The sequence below is a fragment of the Protopterus annectens genome, chromosome 13.part0 (assembly GCF_019279795.1).
Source record: "Protopterus annectens isolate FY-2018-M chromosome 13.part0, PAN1.0, whole genome shotgun sequence".
Lineage (NCBI taxonomy): Eukaryota > Metazoa > Chordata > Ceratodontiformes > Protopteridae > Protopterus > Protopterus annectens.
The window spans coordinates 1,211,974,200-1,211,998,808 of NC_056747.1; the positions used below are offsets into that span (position 1 = coordinate 1,211,974,200).

The window sequence follows — 24,609 nt, forward strand, 5'->3', positions numbered from 1 at the left end:
AATAAAAATAAATAATATGTATGTATGTATAAAAGTAGGAAATAAAAAGTAGAAATATTAAGAAGTTAAAAATGGTAATATATATGAGTATGTGTCCTCATTTTTTATTGAACGGTGTCTAATCATTTGTATATAAAAGAATCACCTAAATAAACTTTTAATTTTAAGAATGCATGCAATCGAAATTGTACTTAGGTATTTAGGTATTATATGTGCAGCTAATTCTATTTTAATAAGGTACATTACATTTTTTTATATATATTTTTCAAACATAAAATTAGTGTGTACATATGTTATATTGTTGATTTACTTTTAGAGTAAAAGCATATGCATGATTAACTTTTAGGCTTATTTGATAACACTTCACATAAAGGAAATGTTTAGTTTACTTCACTCTTATTATATAGGGTTTTTTATGAAGCACTTGCGAAAGCTTATTGCACTTTAACATCACTTACAATGCATCTGCCTCTTTAAATATAAAGTGCTATGTGTGTTTTAAATAATTAATTGCTAACAGCGGTGAATTTCTATAAATTAAGTTGTAATAGGGGAAGTTGTTGTCTGACGAATTCCGACATTGTTGGAACGAAAAACGCTCTTCAGTGTTTAACGTGACTTTGTTCAAAATAAACGCTTTTGCATTTTAAATTAAACTTCACTTCTCTACTTGGATTTATTACTTTCCTGCACCTCCAGCATTTCCACGACCTTGCGGTTTGTCAATTTCAGCATTCAGTATTTTTCTCGTTTGTTATAGGCCCAGCATCAAGGTGAAACTAATGCATAAATGGGAGAAATTTAGAAACTTAAGCCCATTAGATTCAGTAATAAGATGTATCTGAAAAAGACTGGAAGATTTTTGACTGTGTTAAACTGGTGGTTGGACTCTAAAGCATAAACCCTCACTTTATGTCATAAATGTTTAGAAGGACACTAAAAGACTGAAGAAGTAATAGTAAATACAAAAAAAAGTTTTGTTCTTATTAATATTTCTATAAAAATTGCATGATATCAAATGTATGTTATTTTTTTCCTCCCCAGCTGAACATAGCTGTCACCAGTTGTTCTCCTCATTCACTGGCTCTATCAGACCCACCCTAGCCTCCCCCAGGTTCAATCTGACCCACATCTGCATCTGGTGAAAAGATCATGCATGCTGGTGCATTGTCTGTCAGGGCATGTGCCCTAATTCTTGCTGCCTTATGGCAGCCTTGCCAGATCCATACCTGCTACACCTTGGGAGGTTCATGCATACTTATGTGCACATGCACCTCCAGATTAAGAGTTTCACCACTTATGCAGAGCACAGCTTACCAGGCTCATACGCTTCTTCTTGCAGCAAGTCTTGGCTGCCTTCCCCCAGGATGGGTAAGTCAACATTGAATCTCTCAATCCTATTGACACTCTGTGGCTCATGCACCATCCAAGTCTTTAACTGAGCACAGGTCGATTGGGACACAGTAATGGCTTTATCCCCGTGTGCCACAAGGCTGCTAAATTGTACATTGTATTATAAAGCAGCTCTGTATTTTGTGAGGTGGGGGGGGGATTATCAGAGACTGCTGTATACACTCGAGATACTAAATTAAGAAACTATGTTTTTATAATTATAATGTATTCAAACTTTATACTGCAACAAGATAGAAAAGAATGGAAAGAAAGAAGCTAAAGTTAATATGTTTTTATCCTGGACTGCTGAAGGATTTACAAGTGCATTAATCATATTATATGTTGAATTAAAAGACAATCACTTCTCTGTTTTTTCTAGAGGAGATTATCTAGACTATTGTTCTTACTTTAACTTACTGTCAAGGGATTGTTTGAGCAAATACCCTCGAAAAACAGGAGAAAATTACGAAAAACTGTAATTCTTCCTTGTATTCACAAAGTAATTAGCGGTTTATCTTTCCATTACCACCTTTTTAAGACAAGGAGAAAACAGTGCAGGCAATTAATTATGAGAGGTCTGATCAATATGTTGTGTGTGAAATTGTGGGCTCTTTCTTGCATTTGCAAAATTACAAGCTTATTAAATGTGACTGAAGAAAAAGAGTCTTCAGGTGAAAGCAATTAACCAGGAAAAGTCTGTACAGTGTCTTCTAAGTAAAATGTACAAGGGTTCTTTCCTGCACTTGCAAAGTTACTAGTCTTTTTTTTTCCTTCTATTATCAAAGGCTATTTGGAGACAATAAGTCGACAAATCCAAGCTACTAATCAGGAAAATGCCTGAGCAGTGTGTTTTTGAGTGAAATGTCTAAGATATCATATACTTAACTCTTAAAATGAAACTGGCAAGCAATTCAGTGAAAATAAATGAAATTTGAAATTATGGGAACAGAAAAGTAGTTGCCACCCCAGCAGCCTTGGTACATCAATGCATTAAGTAAGACCGTGTATAATCCGGATTATTTATTTAAGGGTAGCCAGTGCATTTTTTCTTAAGGTTGAACGTTAAAGTTTACTGAAACTTCAAGTTGTTTTGCACATCTGGATGTGTAGCAGAGTTAAGATATGGACAGATATCAATCTAAGTGAGGACACAGGCTCTAACATGCAAGTTAGCATGGTTAACCCTAATTTTGAAGCATGTCATGCCTGTGGGTACAGCAGTTGAATGAGGCAATTCCCCCAGCATAGAAAGGTAAACTTTCTCCATTTTGAAAAGTATATTTATTTTTATGTGCTTGCTGTGAGATAAAAGCTTTCGTTTTACTGAAGTGAAATTTCAGGCAAATGTGACTTGGGTTCAAAATTTCCAAGCCATTCTAAAGGAATTCCTATCAAAAACTTGGCTCTACTCCACTCCTGGCTAATCTTTTACTTTCACCTCTATTAGTTACCGTATTTCCTGTATTATTCATTATAATAGTGTGTACCTATGTATTTTCTGCAATGTACCTGCTCTTCTTCAAATGCTGCCGCTGACATCTAATGGACTATATCTTATCATTCAGTACCCTTACTTTATGAGCTGTGTCACTGCTTAACTATTTTGTATGTTGATATACGTGGAGACATACATTGTATGTTGAGCTTTTCTCCCTGGTCTTCTACTGAAAATGGGTCTTTTAGGCCCAGACAGACTTTCTTGGTAAACAAAGATGAGAAGAAGCAACTACATAAAAGATCACCACTTCAAACATTAGTATATGAATGTAAAGCAGAAGTTTGAAACATATATTTAAAATAAATGTCATGTATAACATGTGGAAGCCCTTATAAGAATGGCTGTTAGCAACATTAACATGGAATATAAATGGCTTACAAGCATTAACAAAAAGCAAAGGGTAATTATATTAAGAAATAATGTAGTGTGCAAAAACAATGTTATAGTAGATGAATTGCATGTGAACTAGAGAAAAGACTTCACCAAGGACAATCAGCAGAGTAACAGGGATAAGGGAAAAGGAAGTATTGATATCAATTGTGAGGATGACTCCAATGGTTATAAAACAGTAAAACGGAATGGTAGGTTTGTGTTAGTAAGGGTTATTGGCAGGAGAAGAAAACTACACTGAGATGTATTAATATGAAGATATGAGAATTTTGGGAAAAATAATCTTTCCACAAGGAATATTCATGGGTGGGGACTATAACCTGATTTGCAATAACGGGGATGTATGGGATGTGTCAGTTGGACTTAGAAAGGAAAACATAACAAAAGAGGGCAGACTTCTGAAAAAAATGTATGAGAATATTTCATATGGAAGATGTAAACTTAGTGGCAAGAACTCAAACAATTTATGTATTATTCACCAAGATATAGCTGGGCTAGATTGGACAGAAACTGTATTTCACAAGCATGTGCATGTAAGTGAAGGCTTTGAGGCCCATCCAATAACTATATCAGATCATGCACTACTTAAAAATTGTCCCTGATTTTGGACCTTCGTCCACCCAATTATTTTGACTTTGAGGTATGCTGTGAAGTATAGATACTGTGGAAAATTCTGTAGTTAACCTTAATTGTAGAGCTACAAAATCAACAAATTACTAAACCAAAAAGGCATACAAAGCCTTCATATTTTACTCAGTCCAATGTAACAAGGCTTAAGTCAACTCCATTTGACTTCCAAGATGGTTGCACATTGAGTAACAGCTTGTTTCTAGCTCTCCCAGTGAAAAACAAAAACTCAGCAGAGAAAGCCAGTAGACTTATGTTTATGGATAAATTTCAGTAATTGGCTATTAAGTGCACTGTCTGGATGCCAAGAATAACGGAATAAAGAAAACTTGGAAAACAATCGGCTACAAAAGTTTAGAAAGAAGCACTGACTGGGGAAAGTTCTGCAGCTGTTCAGCAAAAAGCAATGCAACCTTCAGACATGACTTCCAGTAACTTACAGGAAGATATAAGACAACTGCATACAGACCGATTTAAAATAAACAAAACACTGATGGAGTATATCAACACAAACAACAAAAGACTGGAAAATGGAAGAAGCTTTTAAACAGATGTTCAGATGAGATGATAAAGCTGCAAAAATCAGAAGTTAAAATAAAGAAAAGGATGGCTGAATATGAGAATGCTCAGGAAGAGATTTTTCAAAAATAATAGAATTAGAGGGCAGAGTATGTCGGAAAACCTGACATTTTCAGCTATACTTCAGAAGCTGGAAGGAACAGACTGCATTAATTTTACGAGACCACAAATAAGCAACTGGACTGGTATTCCACAGTAGTAGTTGTTAGCTGAAAGGGCGCATTGTGTCTATGCTCCAAACTTGGCTATAAGAAAGCAACCTAGACCTTTAATAGTAAAGATGCAATCCTACCAGCAGAAGCAGTTGATTCTAACAAAACTGTGGCAGAAGGACAAAGTACTAAAAGTGGGAGACAGCAGTGTGTTTGTGGAGATTGATTACTCATGGTACACCTGACAAAAGAGGAGAAAATAAATTCCACTATTCAGGGAATGTCAAGCTACAGGTGTAAATTCAAACTGCTGTATCCAGCTGTCTTCAAAATATTCTTCCCTGGAGGGAAGAAATCTTTTTTTTTGATGAAGTACATGCTAAGGAGGAAACATAAAAGTTTGTCCAACACAAAGTAAGCTGTGAAACAAGTGGAGATTCTGCTTCTTGTTCTTCTGGTAATAAATACCACAGAGATACTATACCTGTGAAACCGTTTCCACTGTTTCAATGGAAAATGCTGAAGAGAAGGAAGGGAACATGAGAGTTGACTAAGAATTGAGAGTACATAGGAAATGAAGCAGCGACAGATTTTCAGAGATGAACAGTAATAAAACCAGTAACTTAATATGGGATTACAATGCAATAATTATATTTGTGAAATATGTTAGAACAAGAAAATCTGGAAATATTGAACTTTGAGTTTGTGGACTTGTGGGGGACTCTAAAGCATATGCCCTACTTCATGTCATTACTGTTCAGAAAAGGGCAAGAGAAGGGAGAACGTTAACTGTAGGTAAAGATTTCTTTCCTTAAATAGTACCAGTTTTGTGGCATGTGATTTTCTTTATAGGCTATAAAGTAAAGTTTTTTTTCAGTTATTTTTAAGTGTAATGGGGGTTGTCAGTACTGATACCCACCTTGCACAATCATACCCACCTTGTTCTAAATCAGTAAATAAATCATCTTACACTGAGGTACTTAAGAAATCCCTGCTCAAACCTCAAAAATCTCTAAGATGTAGGTTGAGTGTACAGGAAACTGACTGTCACATTTAAAAGCAAATGGCTTCTATAGACTCAACAAACAGTAGAGGAGCAAGGGGGGGACCCAGCTGGCAGGCCAGTGCCTTAAGTTGCTGAGATCCAGAATCTGTCTCCAGTCCCCTGTTTTCTTTGGGACTAAAAAGAATCTTGAGTAAGTTCCAGATCCTATTTGGTCTGCAGTGACTGTTTGGATGCCTCTCTTGTCTAACAACTTTTGAATTTCGAGAGTTGCCTGTTCCCTTTGACTGGGTGAACATCTGGGATGTTTTTACATTTGGGACAGGGAAGGAAAAGGGTATGGAGTAATCTCTGGATATCATGCTTTGTACCCACTTGTCTTTTGTTACTGATATCCAGGCTTTTGGGTACAAGGATAAGTGGCCCCTGACTGCCTCCAGAGATGGACAGGCAGGCCTCCATTCAGGAGTGCTGAAAGGGCTTACTAAAGGATTCCCCGATTCCGCAGACCCCCTCTGCCACATGGTCAGCGTCTTCCATTACCACTCCCCCCTCTGCCTCTGGGGGAAGAATCACCATGTGCGCCCTGGAAAGCTCTCTGGGATTTTCAAAACCACATTTTCCCACCACCTTTCTGACCTTTGGAGTAAGCTCTGGTAGGTAGGGAAAAATGGATTCCTATGGCAGAGAGAGTCTTTCCTCCTTGTTCACACCTGATTACTGTGTCCTTGACTTTAGGCCAGAACAAGGATGAGCGATTAAATGGAGCATTCGCAAAGTCACACAAGTGCATCCGGGAAGGTCTCCTTAGGGAAATTCCTGAACCTGCTGTTCTGCTCCACTCCATCCACTGCATAAGAGATCAGTCTCATAGAGGAGTTGACCACTGAATTTAAGGTAGAGAGCTGAGAGGAAACTTTCTCTGAAACCCTTCAGCTACTGAACCTTGGAGGGTATCTCCTAGCTGTTGCAGGAGCTCTCTCTGTAATCTGGTAAAATAAGTCAGGCAATTAAGCATTCTAAGAGCAAATGTCACTGAAGAGAAAATATTCTTTCCATACATGTCCATCATGCGAGACTCCTTGTTCGGTGGATGGACAGAAGAAGACATCTCTGAGGAGTTCCTTCTTGGTGGCTGCTGCCACCACCACCACCATAGCATCTGCTGGGACTCCCTTAGTTAGAAAATTCTTGTCTGAAGGAGATATAATGAACTTATTTGGCCTCCAAGGAACCAGTTCTACAGAATTTGAAGACTCCCACGCCTTTTGAGAACTCAATCCATAAGTTCACCGAAAGGTGGAGATACCCAAGTGGAGAAAGTTAGAGATCCAAAAGCCTCCAGGTAGCCAGACTCCTCCACGAAAGAGTTGATGGACTTCCAGCCACCTCTCTGCTTCAGTATAGTCACCTCTCTGTTTCAGTATTTCCAAGATGTCTCAAAAGGAGACATCATCAGGAGGTGACTGTGGGAACCCTTCGGCTTCATCGAGGTCTGTATCCGAAGTGACGGATTCCTCTGGGGAGTCTAAATACTTCCGCTTGCATAACCTCTTCCAAAGGACCTCTTCAGAGGGGTACTCTGTAGAGGTTTCAGGAGAGGGGGGCACCCAGTGGGGCATCCTGAGGCTTAGGATCTCCGTGTCCCTGTGGATGCAAGGGCATAGAGATAGACACCAGTGCCTTTGGGAGAAGAATGTCCAGACCTGAGAGTGGAGCTGCCTGTGGAGACAGCACTCACTACCTCAAAAGCCCCCACCCCTGATCTGAGGAAACTCCCAGCTCCAAAGAACTGGAGGGAATCCCCAGAACCAAGGGAGATGCCTCCAAGGCTGAGGGAGGAGCCAAGCTCACCCGAGCTGATGCCCCAAGAGGCAAGTTCAGATCCGACTCCCCTCCCCGGACCTGACTGAAGAATGTCAACTCCTAGACTACTTGAATTCCAATGGAACCAAGGACAGCAGAACAATGTTTAAATCTGAATATCCTGTGATAGGTCTCGGTTCCACCAAGATCAGCTCCAGACATTCCAGCTCCGAGGTCAGATTGGAGGAGGAATCAATGCAGAAGGGGAGGATTTGGTCAGATCTGAAGCCCTCAGGGTTGGATCTGATAACAGTTTGGCAAGAGCCGGTGTCCTTAAACTCTGCACCACATGATTCATATAGTCATTGGACAGGCTCCAGGAAGATCGAGTTGAGGGGGCAGGAGATTTGGAGGGCTGGAAGAACAATGGTGACCTGAGAGTGTGAGATACCAGTTCCAATTCAGGGGACTGGCTCCACAATTGAAACTCCACCGGCACAGACACTAATGGAGCAAATGTAGTAGGCCTCTCAGAACTGGCAGCCTTCGGTTCCAGATAGGAAACTTTGGGCACCTTTTTTGGATGGCTCCGACAAAGCACTGGAGGATGAAGACCTCTTCCCTGACTTATCTAACTTTGAGGAAAGGGACTGACCAGATTTAGAAGAACCCAGACCTTCTTGGATTGCTTCAGAGAAGGGGGTTTTCAAAAAGCCTCTTAAAATCAGCTTGTTCTTTCTTTCCAACAAAGCCCTATGACTAAAGGAGTTACAAATCGCACAGAACTCTTAGAGATGGATGGCTCCTAAACAGTACACACAAATGGTATGCCCATCAGTAAGGGACATTTTTTGTCCACACTTCTCACAGTTTTTTAAACCCAGAGGGTTTAGAATTATTAGAAGACATTGTAAGCACTAATCAGCAACAAGAAATGAAACAGATAACAATCAAACTGTGTGTGCATATATATATATATATTTTTTTTTTTTTTTTTTTTTTTAACAGCAATAATAATATCTAACCTAGAAAAAGTTTAATAAAGGGAAAGGATGGCAGAGCTCTCTAACGTAAAATGGGCTAGGCCTTGAGAAGTGAGAAGGGGGAGGGGAAAAGCCCTCTAACTTAAACGGGCTAAGGCAGTTCTCTAACTGAAATGAACCAACCTGAAAAAAACAATAAAAGTGAAAAAGAAAGCCCTCTAACTAAGAAATGGGCTATTTTAATTTAATTTAAAGCTGGGATACAGGAAAAAAGGCCTAACAGAGAAAATGACGACCAACATCAGTTTTAATCACAGAACTAGCGGAAAACACCAACAATTCACTTAAGCAGTAATTAAGGAGAAAAACAATTAGAACAAATAAACACTTTTTCCTAAGTACAAGAAGAAAAGTCTACTTAGCCAGAGCCAGTAGGAAGAGCACCCAATTTTGTTTAGTGGCAAACAAGATCTGGGGAGCTCTCTTAGTGCATGATGGGATAGGGTTTTAGCCAGGAGCGAGTGGAAGACCTCGAGCTTGTATATAATCTGAATTTGATCAGAGAATCAGATCCGAACCCAGCTAGAATGAAGGTGAGATAGAACAACATCACATCACACGTTAAACCACATTTCTAGGTTGTGAGTTACAGATGTCGTACTGTTGTTTGGCCATGCTTTGTAGGTTCTGTATGGGCGTCATCCATCAGGCTCCAACAGTGAAGGAAAAAGATAAAAAATATAATAATAGAAGATTTGTAGTGCTAAGGGGCTACTGGCAAGGGAGGAAGATTACACTGGCATGTATTTACATTCCACCTAAAACTGCTGTAATGGAGCTCAAGAAAATTCTGGGAGAAATCAATTTTCAGAAAGGAATATTACTTACAGGTGGGGACTGGAACTTGATTTGCAGCAGTGAGGATGTGTCTGGGGGGGTCAAGAAGAGAAAATATAACAAAGGAGATTAGATTTTTGAAGAAATTTATGAAGATATTTGGCATGGAAGATGTGAATTCAATAAGAGTTCTGAGTGAACTTATATATTATTCCTCAAGATATAAAAACTAAGCTAGTCTAGACAGAATTTATATTTCACTGGAACATGTGCATGTAATTGAAAATCTTGATACCCACCCAATAAACAGCTAAAATAAAAATACAGGGTAATGAAATAAAAATGAGACATTGGCGCTTTCCCATCTATCAGTTGAAAAGAGAGGAATTTAAGGAATGGGTAGTAGAGATTATTCAGGAGCTGTTAGAAACAACAGAAATTGCTTCTGAAAATATAGCTAGTAAGTGAGATAACATTAAGGAGGAGTTTAAAAATAAGGTGGAAATAAAAGAAAGGAAGCTAAAGTTAAGAAGTAACAATAATTATTTAGAGGGACTGACAAATGTGAAAGTATTGTAGAATAGGGTGAATCTCTCAGAACAAGAACAGGATCAACTACAAAATGCTAGGCAGAAAATAAGGGATTAACTCGATAATATACACAAGCTTAGAAAGACTGCTAAGCAACTTTTTTGATAACACTAGAACACAAAATCTTTTAGCACAACAACTCATGTAACAAAGTAGAAAGGGCTGTCACCAAACTTAGGGAACTTATAACAAAGAAGATAAAAAGAGATCCTTTAGCGGTATTAGAAATATTTTGGAAATTCTATGAGAGTCTCTATAAAGCAGAGAAATATGGAAATCAATAAAAGATACAAATGGAAATGTTTATGGAAGAATTAAATATGCCAAGGTTAGAGGAAGATGAGGCTCAATTACTAACAGTCAGGATAGGAGGAGAGGAGTTAAAAATTGTCATCTATAACCAATCTACAGAAAGGTCCCCAGGAATTGACGGTATTCCTGTGGAAGTTTGGAAGCTGAGAGGAAAAAAATGACAAAGATCTGGAAAGTTTTGTTTAATAATACCTTAAGAGGGGGAGAAGTACCACCATCCTGGAAGAAAGCAGTGGTAGCTGTAATACTTAGAGGGTAAAGACCCATCAGATCCAGTTTCATACAGGCCCACTTCAATACTAAACCATGATTATAAAATGTTTGTGTCTATAATAGCTAAAAGAATGGCAAAAGTAATGCCAAAATTGACATATATGGATCAATGTGGTTTTGTTGAGGGGAGGCAAACATTTGACAACATTAACAGAACACTGATGATCCAGAGGAAAGCAGAATGTAAGAAAATACCATTGTTGTTGGTGGGTCTTGATGCAGAGAAAGCATTTGATAGCATAAGCTGGGACTTCATGAGCAGGCCAATGGCAGCATTTGCATTTCCTAAAAAGATTTATAAGGTTGATTAGGAGAATATATGAGGGATCAGAGGCAAAAATTAAGGTTGGTGGGGTCCTCTCTGATAATTTCTGCTTGAACAGAGGAACCAAGCAGGAGTGTCCTCTTTCCCCTTTATTACTTGCATTATATTTAGAACCATTGGCAAAGAAAGTAAAGGACGCATAAATTTAAGGATATAATTGGTATGGTAATCAAGAAAAGCTGGCTTTATTTGCAGATGATATTTTGCATCTGACAAAAAACAGAAAAAGACATTACAGTGTTGTGGAACATTTTGAGACTTGTTTCAGATCTTTTCAAGATACAAAATTAATGAAGCTAAAACAAACATAATAGCAGTAAATTATGTAGCCACACAAACTGGTTCAGGAATACCCATATTTATGGAGACATGATAAAATGAAATATTTAAGAGAATGGATTAAAGATTATTCTAGTGTGGCAGCTAAAGAAACCATGTGGGAAGAGATTAAACAAAAGATAATGCAAAAACTGACAAACTGGAAACTTTGTTATATTGATATGGATAGTAAGATACAAGCAGTTTAAATCTTTCTAGTCCCTTTAGTCTTATACACAGGTCAAACACATTTTAATCAATCAGAGGAGAAGTTGTGGGTAGCAATTAATAAAGAGCTGAAGGACTTTACCTTGGAGGGAAAGACAGGAAGAGTCAAGTGAGATAAGATGATTCTTCCAGTAGAAGAGGGCAGATTGGGATTACTGAATCTGAAGGGGTATTTCAGAGCTACACAGTTAAGACTCCTATACATAGCAGAAGCAGAAAGCTATAACGCAAAGTGGAAAGGGATGATGATGATGAAACATGGGGAAGCTCAAGAAACAAGGAGAGACTGCGATTTTGGATGCAAGCCTTTAAGGAAAACAACAATCATGCAGAATATTGTATCTATAAAGCAGCTTGGCATATTCTAAGAACTAAACCAACATGGAACTGGAGAAAGGGGATTCTGATAGGGATGATTGCAATTAGGTATACAGACAATAGCCAAGAGAGGGACATAATTTATTGGGGAAAACTGGCAAAGGAACCAAGGTATTGGGAGCAAATAACTAGAGAGGGAAAATAATAGAATGGGAAGACACCAAGAATTTATTTGGACTGCAGGTTAGAGATTGTCTTCCCTATCAAGGATTGATATCAGAGTATAGGCAAAGAGAAAGAAATAGGGGTTCCTAAATGAAAGGCCAGCACTTGTAGAGTTTTTAATAGAATCTAGAACAGATTCTGCCATTAAAAATGGAATAATTAGTACAGCATATAAAATACTGCACTACAAGAATCAATCAGAGGAGGTTAGAAAGAATTGGGATGAGAGACTGGAAATGCAATTCACAAAGAAATAATGGGAGGCTATAAGCATGCCTCCCAAATACGCAACAAAATCTAGAAGACTTATGATTTTTTGCCTGGAAATATTTACATAGCTATTTTTATACCCCAAGTAGACTCCAGAGAATTTTTCCTCAGGTAGACAGTAAATGTTGGAGGTATGACGGGGAAGAAAGAGGTAATTGGTAACATGTTTTTTGGAAGTGTGGTGAGTTGGTGGACTTTAAGGACTCCCTGCAGGATGCACTGCTGGAAATGCTGGGTGGGCAGACTGGTGTGACGAGGGAGATGACTTTTCTGAGCTATGACATGGTAAGACCTTGATGCATCTAATAATGGTGGCTGCCAAAAAAGCAATGATTAGAAAATGGAAATCAAAATCTAAGCCAAGTGTACTGGAAGTAGTGAATATAGTAACAGAGATAAAACAACTGGAACTGAGATCTTTAGAAAAGGGTAGGAGCAAACTACATAGGAAAAAGTGGAAATTGTGGAAACAATACATACAAGGGAGGAAGATTACAAGTGATGTATAATGTTTGCAAATGGGAGTGTGTCACTATGGTTTGTGATATAAAATGCTTGTGACAAGGATTGTCTCAAGATGTCTAGTCTTAAAAGACTGGCTACAGATAGTGTGGGAGACTACAGCCTCATAGCTCGTAGTATTTGGTATGTAACAAGTGCAGTGATGAGGTTTGTAATTATTAATTTGGAGAAGAGTTAAGTTTTGATAATGAAGTAAGACAGTACCACTAGAACAATAAGCAAAATAAGAGTACAAGTGCTTTCTTCCTGTGCATTCTTGTTTTGGTACAAGACTGCATTGTGAACATTCACTAATGTCTGCAAGTATCACCCCGGTAGCTCTACTACACTTCTGTCTGCAACACGCAGTTCATTAATGCCCTGCCTTCACTTGGGTCTATATCAAAAGCCCAAAACGACAAATGCTTGAGTCTATGTATATCGACACATAAAGGTCGATGTACATAAATAGCAAAACATGAAAACTGCGAAATTCAAAATGCCGAATGCGTTTCCTGGTAAGCAGCACGATGGTGGGGATAAGGAAATATATCCTTTATCCCACTGTAGTGCAGTCTGGATATATGGTTGGGTGGTATATTAAGGTAGGAGGTGTGTGGGGGGGGGGGGTGAAAACGTGTTAAAGCAATTATTTAGTGTAATTTTTTACTTGCCTGTGTGGTGCGTTCTGATGACAGAACTCGTTCAGCGTTTCAAATTTCGTGGTTTTTGTATTTCGCTGTTTATGTACATTGACCTTTATGTGTCGATGTACATAGACTCGAGCATTTGCCATTTCGGGCTTTTAATATAGACCCCCTTCACTTACAGGCAGGACAAAATAACAAAGTGGAGTACAATGTAAAAGGAGCAATCTACCCAGCAGAATCTTCATGAACCAGAGGAGTGCAGTAAAAGGAAACATATTTGATGCTCTGTTATGTTTATGTGGTTTTTACTTTTCTTTAAGTATACCTTAGTCCTACTATAAATAGCTAAATGTTACCACATTAACCCTTTCTGATGTAGGCAGGAACCCCACATAACTTAAAGGTTTACAGCAATATCTCAGTGTGCAAACTACATGATTAAGCAATGACAGACTTCTTAATTTACTATTCCTTCATGTTCATGGTGCCAGTCGGCAACACCATTAATGTCAGAATGAGTAACAAAGTAACATAGTTTCTACTGAGTACAATCAATAAGGTGTACTAGAGGGTTCTGTTAATTGGCTATCGTTTGGATATGTAACACATTGCAGTAATCCAGCATTGAATTTCTACAGCCTCACAAGTTTTATAAGGAATGTCATTATAAATCATTGGGTTTCTACACCTCTCGCAAGATTTATAATGAATACTATTATTATATGGGTGGCAGAACTAAGTTAGCTTGGATGGCCCATGCAGAAAGAATATCACCAAAATGTAAAATGTATATTTTTGTAACCCTGCTTAAATCTAGCACTACAATGACCCCCAGCCTCAACTGAAATCTGCAAAGTGTATATTACCGTAGAATGCATTCTAGTGCAACAAAACAATATATTCCTCCTTTTTTATACAAGCAGGACATTGACAAGTTGTGAAATACATTAGCAGAAAAAAGTACACTTTTACACTGCCATGGGTACTATAAGCAGCACTGTAGCAGAGTCGTTAGTGAGGCACCAGAGCTAACTAATGCTATAATATTTTATTAAACTGGACATTGCCAAGACATGTAATATATTATGTTAGAACACTGCATTAGAACAGGATCCCTTTCTCTTTGCAAATATCACAAGTACGATTGTATTGGGATACCAAATATATGCTATGGCTGTAACTAGGCTGTGCAAATACATACTATAAACCACATTATTGTGAAAGGAAAAGCAGCAATGCCTGCAGGGTACTTGTGTGAAAGATATCACTGAATGTTGGAAATCACAATAAAGTCCAGGAACTGAAAGGCAATTACTACTCATTATGTGTGTATAAATTGTACCCAAGTTTCAAAACTCTACTTCATGTACATGCTGTGGAACAAAATCCCGGTACATGTGAGGCAGAGCACCTCGCTGGCCTTGTTCAAGAGGAATCTTGACCAATGGATGGGAGATCGCAGATATACCCCAGGGATTACTTCAGTGTCACTGCTTGACAGAGGCACAGAAAAATGATAGGCATAGTTTTTATTCAAACTAAAGGGGTGGCGAAAGCCACATAACTATGGGCTAGGCTTATAAATGCCCTTGGGCAGATAGCCTAGTATGAACCTATGAACCTATGTGTTTTTGAAAAACATATCTGTAAAGTCTTACTACATCTGTACACAAGTGCAACATTTTCTACTGATCAGTCTCACAGCTCCAACTAAAAATATGTGTATGTGTATATAAACTGCAATAAAAACCCAGCCAAGCTAGAGTTTTCACTGTGTGCTACCTCAAACATCCCGTAATGGAGGCCCATGGGATATATGCATATGACCCCTTAAGGATCTCAAGTGTTTCAGCTACATGGTTTCTGACTGTCTGTGACTTTTTACTTTTAAGTATTTATGGTTACAATTAGGCCAATAAAACCAAACCCCACTAACATTGGACATGCATGTTTCAGCCTTTTTATTGACCTCATCAGAACAGCATAAATGGATAGTGTGGCTATACTTCAAAAACAGAGTCTCTAAACCCAGCTGATGCCCATAAAGATTAAGGTGCCACCAAAATATCCCAACTAACATCCAAACCAAAGGGCATAAAGGTCACACCAAAGAAAACATTCAGTAAAAACTGCTTTTGGCTTGTATGTATATGTATGCGTGTCTGATTTTATATAGATACACACACAAACATACATGTACCATATGGGTGTCTGGGTGGAACTACATACCCATCATCTGCTGTAGTTCGCATGGCATCTTGCATCATTGTTGAAATGTTTGTATTCCTACTTTACGTCTAATTACTCCTTTGCCACAATGTCTACTGGAAAACTAAACAAAACCACAACAAAGAAAACCTCAACAGACATCTTAACACTCAATAAAACCTACATATATAATTACACATCACCATCTGCTTAAAGTTGCATGTTGGCACACACCATGATGGAGATACAGAGGGGCAAAGGACTTGAACCTTGCAACAGACGTCAGTGAAAATATCCATAACTCTGACCTAATGCCAGTACAACAGGGAATGACACGATGACAAAATGTTTCACAAATCAAATCTAACAATCCACTGTCTGAAATTTCCAAGGACGTACGCTAATGTATGTGCAAAGATGCACATTTTGAAATTCAGTTAAGTAACAACGTGATCTTTGATGGAAATAAATGTTTTGGGAAAAAATACAGAATATATGAAAATATTGCGGAAGTACAGTTTCTCCAATATCTCACATTTGTCAGAGTCCATCGATCCAGTAGTCTACTTTTTTCTGTCGAAAATTGAAATGTGAAAATATCAGTGTTTCAAAAATTAATGCAATTTTTCTGAATGCAAGAAGCCTCGTTTTTTTCTTTAGAAGTAGTGATCTTTGAATGAGGGGGAAAAAAGTACACATGAAAGGTATGGCAGTTCCCAATGCAGAGGGTATCCTAACATTAACTCACCCATCATGCAATTTAACTTTTTCCATCCAGTTTGAATACAAATGTTGCAAGCTAGCATATATCTGTGCATGCAAATAAAGTGGGCAGGAATTTAACTAAACATTTCTCTACAACTACTTCTGTCTGCTTAGCTTACCAGGTATGTGTCATGCTTAATCCTTATAAGGACAGAATGGAACTGCTCATATCCAGGTTTGAAAACATTTAAGACATTCCTGTCAACAGTCCCTGATTTTGCTGAGCATCCCAGATTTTTTTTTTGCCTCATAGTTTTGCCTTGCCCCTTGAACAGTTTTTGACTTTTTGGTAAATCACTGAGGGTTAAAACCAGTCAATAATGGCAGACGTTAGCATTTTATACCTCTTATCATTCAAAAAATGCATGATGATGCAAAATATGCTGTTTTATTAACTTTTTAATTGAATTAGAGTACAACTTAAAAATTGTCCCAGATTCTGGGCCACTATAACCCTCATTATTTGTGTCTTTTCCCTGATTTCTGATCAAAGAAGCTGAGGGTTATGCATTGAGATACTGTCCAGAGCTATTGTGTACGTCTGTAAACCTGGAATACATACTGCTATGCATATCACTGAAATAAATGCTTAGCTCTTAAATAAAGACGACAGATTACAAAGTACTAACTACGGAACTGATAACTAATATGCACATTACAGAAGATATGTCTTTGGGGACTGCATTGAGAACATTTAGCACCACCTAGTTTTGCTTAAAACTAAAGTCAGAATTCTGTGCACAGCGATCTGAGACTATTCTCTGTAATGCATTTAATTATAACATTCATTCACTGCAGACAAACAACAAGGCACTACCTAAACAGAGGTCAGTTTTGCTAAATGTAATATCCCAAAGAGGTAGAATGAGCTCTGACAATAAAACAGTATGTTGGTTGGTAAGTATACATCCTCAGAACCCAGAGAGCATACATTTACACATCTGGTATACTTTATGGAGTAAAATACTTATGTAATATTGAAATTAAATCAGCATTCCTCCAAGCTGTCTTACTACTGCTACTCCTACTTAGGCATGTCAGTCATGCATCATTGTTTTCTGCCTCAGTCGATTTACCTGTACTTGAGTTCAGGCTAACCTGAAGGTGACTAGACCCTTCGACCTCATTTCCATATAATTCTTTCCAAGGTAAACAAGCTATACTCTGGATGGGACTGCATGAAATGCAGCTCATTCTCACCTGTAAGTGATTCTAAGCTAATTCAAGTACCTGGCCAGATTCAGCTCAGTGTAATGTAGAGACACTCTTGCTTGAGGTCCAGAAATTGTGTAATGTAGAGACACTCTTGCTTGAGGTCCAGAAATTGCACAGTGAAGACTGTGACAAAACTTTTGGCATAACTGTGCCACTGCTCTGAAATTCTGTGCCACCTTGATTCAGAACAGGGAACCGATAGCCAATTTTTTTTTTTTTTTTTTTTTTTGCACGCTTGCATTCTTAACCATGAAATAAACAGTAGATGTCTTTGTTTTGGGATTACATAGGTCAAGATCAAATGTTCACTGCCAGTGACATCTCATCTTTAAATACTGATTTATTATTACAAAATGATTAGAAACTTGTCCAATAATCATAACTAATAGTTCCCTCAATCTATGCTCAAAAGTCATATCTGACTGCAACAGCGACCCCCTAAATGATCATGATGCCCATGGAGTTTATTAGGCAAGGAGGTGAATGGAAGTAGATTGCTGAGCCTTTCCTCTACATCATACAGATAGCTGCAGAGAATTTACAGGCACCAGTCAGCCTTGTGAATGTCTTTAAGAGGAGAATAGTTACCTGACTTTATATCCAATGCTCTCTGAAATGTGATGTAATTTAAGACTGCAACTGTCTGCCTTTGTGTACTATTTCACTACAAACCCTCATTTTATTCAATGAATGTTTACAAAAATGTATGCCTTTTCAACACAGATTACATAATTATGTATCTATTTTGCTCTCATGTATATAGTTATCCGTCTTCTCATCCTACACTTATTCATATGAAAAGCACACAGACTGACCTATGAGAAAGAGCTTTTCTACTGCCACAGTCTTGCTGCATAAAAATATACAAGAACACAATGAATATAAGCAGCAGGAATCAGCAACACAAAGAAACTGCCTCTGATACACCTAAGCACTGTTTCAAGTGTAACTTGCACAGAAGAAACAATTTTATTTAAAAGTACGTCACTAATTATGCCATTCATTCAGAAGGAAGATTTAATTATCCACAACTACTGGCATAACATCTGTATACACTTCAGGAGGTTTTTCAAGATTTAGTAAACTGGAAGCGATCAACAGAATTCCAAGTGAACTGGTCTAGAATGCTAGTGTTGCACTTACCCACAGCTAGCCTAGATTATGTTCATGTTACATTTTGTTTCAATGTAGATGCGATTTAAGGCTCGTTAGTACAGCATTCCCTATGCTGGGTTGAAACATGGAAAAGGCTTTTCTGCATCTTTCAAATTACGACTGTGGAAGGTTGGCAGACACAATGCTTTCTTAGATCCTGGGGTACCAATTAATGTAGTGACACAACATGGAAGGGGGTATACTTATAGCTGCAGCTATATTAAAGGCCCACTTCACTGTGTGGGGTACCACCAGCCTATAAACTTGTCAGGAAATTGCCTACCCAACGTTTCATCTTTGCCTGATTAACACATTTTTGAACTACCCCACTGTGCTTGATTTCACCATCTCTGAAGGCAGTACATTTTAGGCACCTATCTCACATTCTAAAAACAACCACCCCCTTAAATGAATTCATAGTTCTTGCTAGCTTATCCTGGTAACATCATAAGATATAAAACTAAAGGTAATGCAATTAATGAGATTTACTAGGGAAGCATGTTTAAAAAAGTTGTGTGCCTGCCAAGGAGATTATGGTAGTATCATAAACAAGAAAAAGTGAAATATGAACACTATGCAATTAACAAAATAGAAAATAATACACAATGAAAACAATATGCAGCAAAGTTGTGCTTTAATTAGCCAACTTTTGGTGGCAATGTAACTTATGAGCACATACCCAAAATAATGAATAGACTAATAAATTGGTAAGGCTGTATAAAGGCAATTGGCCCACTAGCTGAGTGGTAGATTATCTGTACATGCCAGAAATGGCACAGTTTGGGTAGCACCATAGGGAAAGCTAGTGGTGGAGAATCTGAAGATACTGAACTGTCTTACTGTAGAGGAAAGGAGGAGACAGATGTAGTTTGCTCTTCTGCTAACCTCAACTGCCAGTGTAATGAGACTGGGATATGTCAAACTGTCCTTGCCTTACTTTGTACTGACACACACGCTTGCATTATGTAATTCCACCAAGTGGCTACATCTGATATGGAAATGACTATAAACACAGCACGCACACACTCTCTCTCTCTCTCTCTCTCTCACACAGGTTAGCAGACCTTCTCTTTACCATAAACTATATGTGGTCAGTATGATCAATAAAGTACAGAATAAAAGCATTGAGATTTTTGCACTTTAACCTATGCAGACATATCATCTGCCCCTCTCTGTTTCTGCAAAGGCAAGAGTTGAGGGAAGCAGGGACCACTGAAAATATAATTAGTTCCATATCAGCTGTGGTCACTTAAGGGGATTAGACAATAACAATGTGTGTGTGTATATATGTAAATGTAAACTAGCATTTTCCTGTGTAAATGTAAACTAACATTTTCCTGTGTAATACACTGCGGTCATTCACTTGCAAATTAAGGTCCTGCAAATGGATAATTACTTGGTGATTTCATTTAATTTTTAAACGAGAAGGAATAAATAAATAAGCATGTTCTCCCGCACCTTAACAACAAAGCTCCCAGAATCGCATTTGATCCAAGAATACTTCTAAAACGTTAGCATTAGCATCACACGTTTTGAGGAAGTGAAAAGCTAGCATGTTATATTTCCCTAAGGAAACTGCCTTTAGGCTGCGTTTCACAGGTTTCTACATGTAGACTCCAGTGCATCCCCCCTACAAATGCATTTTATGCCAACAGTATGGATCGGTGTATGGGACCCCATTAAGCATGGGCTTGGTTTCTTTTTTTGACGCTTAGACAGCTGTACTGAAGGTGACATTTTGGTCAGGCTCAAATCTGCTATGACAATTACTAGTTGTAAGCACTGCTAAGTATCCAGTAAACACTGGAGATAAAAAGCGCACATTGAATGTAAAAAGTGCATATTGCCTCAACAGATTTCACGCAGGCTCGCTCGATTTGGCACGGCTGTTGTGACTTTATCAAGCTACGGAATTATGTCTAGGTCCAAGAGGAAATTATGAAATAATAAAAGGAGTAAAACTAAATAAAAGCAAAGCAAGTAATTTGGACCGACTGACAGGGCATACTGCAAAACCTGTCGCTTTCGATAAATGTCTTGCTTTGGGCACATCAGAGGGTGCTACCCATTATTTTCCATCCCTACAAAAATCAGCAAACTACTGTTGTCATTCAACAGGAAAGTGCCAACATTGGAGAAACAACTTAAAGCAAGCCCACAACACACACAGAATACCAATATAAATGTGGACAAATGTGCAAGTCTAACAAAAGCGGGTCCAAGAGTTAAGTGCGCTCTTTCCATCTTAGCTAGCATCCACAAACAACTGAAATCTACACACAATGTCGCAACATCCCCCATAGTTTCCACACGTTGAGTTCACTAAGCGGTGAGAAAACCATCAACGTGGATGGATGGTGGATAAACACCACACATCTCCCCCCGACAATGGACCACAGCGAGCTGCTGATCTCCACGTGCCAGGATACAGAAAACTAAAGCAACCAATGAAGCAGCAGCAGGAAAGATTCACCCCTCCCCCTCCTCCAATGCAAGCTCCTCCACATCTGTTTTCACTCAAGAGTTTAAAGTTTTAGGAGGGGGAGGAATGCTCCCGTTAGACTTTCAGCAGTATCCCTAAATACTCCATTTTGAAGAGTGAAAAGCAACAAACCCCGTAATCACACATGAAGTAATGCAATATCTGAATGCTAAGAAAATTAGTAAGAACGCACGTTAAAATGTACTGCCATATATTCATGCAGCTTTGGCCCCGCTAGGAAAGTTTGCAAACTTTTAGTATTTGGCAGGCGTTTTTTCACTAGGATAGGCCCGCTTACCTGATGCAATGATGGCGGCGAGGCTGGCTCCCAAATTAATGATGAAATATAATATGCATTGCAGGATAGCAATCCATAGAGCTGGGGGTTGAGCGTGAAGTTTCATGCCCAGGAGCTGTTGGGATGGAGAAGTTTGGTAGCCTGTTTGGATGGAAGGATGGAGAGATCCAAAGGGAGGGAGGGAAGAAAAGAGAGCGAGCTCCGAAAGAAAAGTGTCTCTGTGTGTCTGTTAATGATTCAAAGAATGAGATTTCAGACGCTGCGTCACAAAAGAACCGGTTAGTCCCTCCGAGGTGGGCAGATCCCAGAAGTTTTAGGATGCTCTTAACTTTTTTCCAGATGTAATTCTTCAACGTTGCAAACGCAGTTTCACATCACATTTGTGTGATTCCGTGACATTTAAATAAAAAGGATGCACGCATGCACACACCTTGTCAAGTATCTTGTATAACTGTGGGGTGGGGGTTGGTTGCTTCTGATTTTAGGATATATTTTGCAATAGTGAACGAAAACCGAGAGCAATTGAACACCTCACTGCAGTAATGCAGTAAAACTATTTATGCCTAGTCTAGTCAAAAGGAAACATAAGAAAAAATATTTCAATGTTTTTGCAGTGGCCATAAAACCTGGTGTAATGACTACCCTTGCACAGTTTGTCTTGAAGTAATTTAACAAAAAAAGGTGCGTGTGTCTGTGTATACACACAGCACTGCGATCACCCTTCTAATGGTTAAAAAAACATGAGATAGTGTTTTCCTTTGTGATTTAAGCACATAATGAGCATTTTTTAAGGTGAATGACATGTACTGTATGGGTATTTTTCTTTGTAAGCTTTCAGTATGATATTGCCCTGACCCACCCCCATTAAATTAATACAAATAAGTCAATTACTATCCCACATCTCAAAGTATCTTACTCCTCTGTCTCTAAAAATTAAAGGGTAAAAAACTAAATATTGCATTTATCTGCAAATAATACAGCTGTGGTGAACTGAACAGTGTGGCAATTTTACAACTCTGATGTGCACTGGAAAATAGCATTGCATTGGCTTCTTTTTATCAAAGCATGATTTGAAGAACGATACTCTGAGGAGCTGCTTTGTAACTCGTTATGTGTAGCAAATATGAATGTTTCACCCTTGTTGCCTTAATGCAACATTACAAAACTGCTAAAAATGTAAATTTTTGTTAATGGTTATTTGCAACACTTTGTTTAGTATGGGATATTCCTGGGCCCTTTGGTAACCTAGACATTAAATTGTTTCCCTTTTTAGCCTTAGCCTTGTAGTCTTGATTCTAAGTTGCGTTGTTCTGACACATACACATAATACTATGAATAAATCCTGCCATTTCAACAGAATCAGACTGGTTTAGGCATCACTTCTTTTATTCTGGAAGTTGTAGAAGTACATTATGTTAAGAATGGTGTTTTCTAGTGGCTGAAATGGAAACAGTACAGTTTGTGACTGGAATTAAAAAAAAATCTCCAAGTAAAACAAGAGCAAGAAGCATAACCTCAAACATATACAGTAAATAACAGTCACAAGCAGTTATACTTTGATAAATTAGTTGAATGAGCACATATGGGTTCGGCTATTAACAGTCATGCATCCATTTCTTCACTACAGTCCTTGAAGGTTCATTTATTGCTGCAGAAAAAAGGAATGTCAAGTTTAAAAAAAGCAGCCTCTATGACAGCATATATTATGAAATTCTGCCAGAGACCGGTATAACATAAAACATTCAAGGATTGGGGAGCTTTCCTAAATTATCCACATAATTTAGGTAATAAACTGTCTTTCGGCTTTTCCCGGTTAGGGGTCGCCACAGCGGAACTCCGGTCCGCCAATGATTGGCAGCAGATTTTTACGTGCTGGCTTGCCGGGCCTAACGCACAACCTTCAAAGAAGGAACGCCCATTCACGCATGTCGGCACACAGAAGACGCTCCTAACTGAGAATCTAACCTGCTGTGAGGCGACAACGCTACCACAGCAGTATCCACATAATATAGGTAATAATCAAGATTATTACCTGCAGACATGTGCTAGCTAGATGAAATTATACTGTTGCCCTTTTAGTCCAGATTGACACATTATAGAGGATGATGTTCAGATCTCTCCCTGTAACCAAGTTATGTGAGAAATGGTTGTCAATAAATTCAGCTTGGCATCAAACGAAAACTCAAGAACTGAATCTTAACATTCATGTTGAGAATACATAACTACATATAATCAGATAGACCTGCTCCGATTTCTAGTAGTACATGGACCTTTAGCCAATGTGATGCGCTACCAATTAAAGAAAAAAATGTGTATGAATGCTAAGTATTTTACAGCTTTGAAATCTGTAACACACAACAGCTGCCTCATAGACAATGACCAAAAGAAATGTGCACCTTTGGTCCTGCATAAAGCTGTAATATCCTTCAAACAGCCACACACACAAAGAAATGTGACAGTCTGAAATGTATAGCTTTTTAAGCTGTTTTAGCTTCTAGGGGCTGTTCTGTGGTGGCTGAGAATGGTTACTGATTATGATTTAGCATGAGACTAGAGCTTGACAGTGCTGAAAGATGATTTACAAGGTTGTCTTTCTGAAATATTGATCATAATCACATCACTCCATGTACTATACAGAAGATTATGGTGAAGTATCTCATCATAACCAATGGATGTCAAGAAATGCACCTTGAAGGCTGAGCTACTTAATAGATGAAACAGAAATTAGTGTGGAATTTAATGTTTTGCAACACAAATTCCATGGAACTGGTAAGAACAAAAATGGCTTTGCCCAAAGGCTATATGCCAATTACAAGACACATTTTGAATATTCTTACATTCAAAGTTTCTTATGATCCACAACTTTACTGTTTTTTTTTGCAATATTTCTTATATACTTTACTGAAAATTGAAGCAGTTTCCAAAGTTTATAAATTAGCGGTGAAAGTGAATATAATCATAACCTTCTTACCTTGTCAATTTAATGTATTTGTGATCAAACTACAGCTCAAGAAAATTTTAAGAAAAATCAATGTATTCTAGTTTTAGGAATATTTATTTTGAAAAAAGACTTTTTTTTCACACAGTACATGATTATTCACGACGCATAGCTCATACCAGCTAAGAAGGTTTTGCACTTTCTTTACTGGTCTAACAGATGTAATGACTGTCTTCCCAATAATGCTGATATCCTTATTTTCTGGAACTG

The 24,609-nt window shown here is 38.2% G+C and overlaps 1 protein-coding gene across 1 annotated transcript in view; it reads right to left on the reverse strand.

Moving 5' to 3' along the window:
- MRC2 (mannose receptor C type 2) overlaps window positions 1-21,744 on the reverse strand; it is a 1,890,380-nt gene extending 1,868,636 nt beyond the window's left edge. The window contains exon 1 of the mRNA XM_044055215.1: window positions 21,402-21,744. Within this exon, the coding sequence (XP_043911150.1) occupies window positions 21,402-21,507 (106 nt within the window). The 5' untranslated portion in view covers window positions 21,508-21,744. The remainder of the gene's footprint in view (window positions 1-21,401) is intronic.
- Window positions 21,745-24,609: the final 2,865 nt, after the last annotated feature.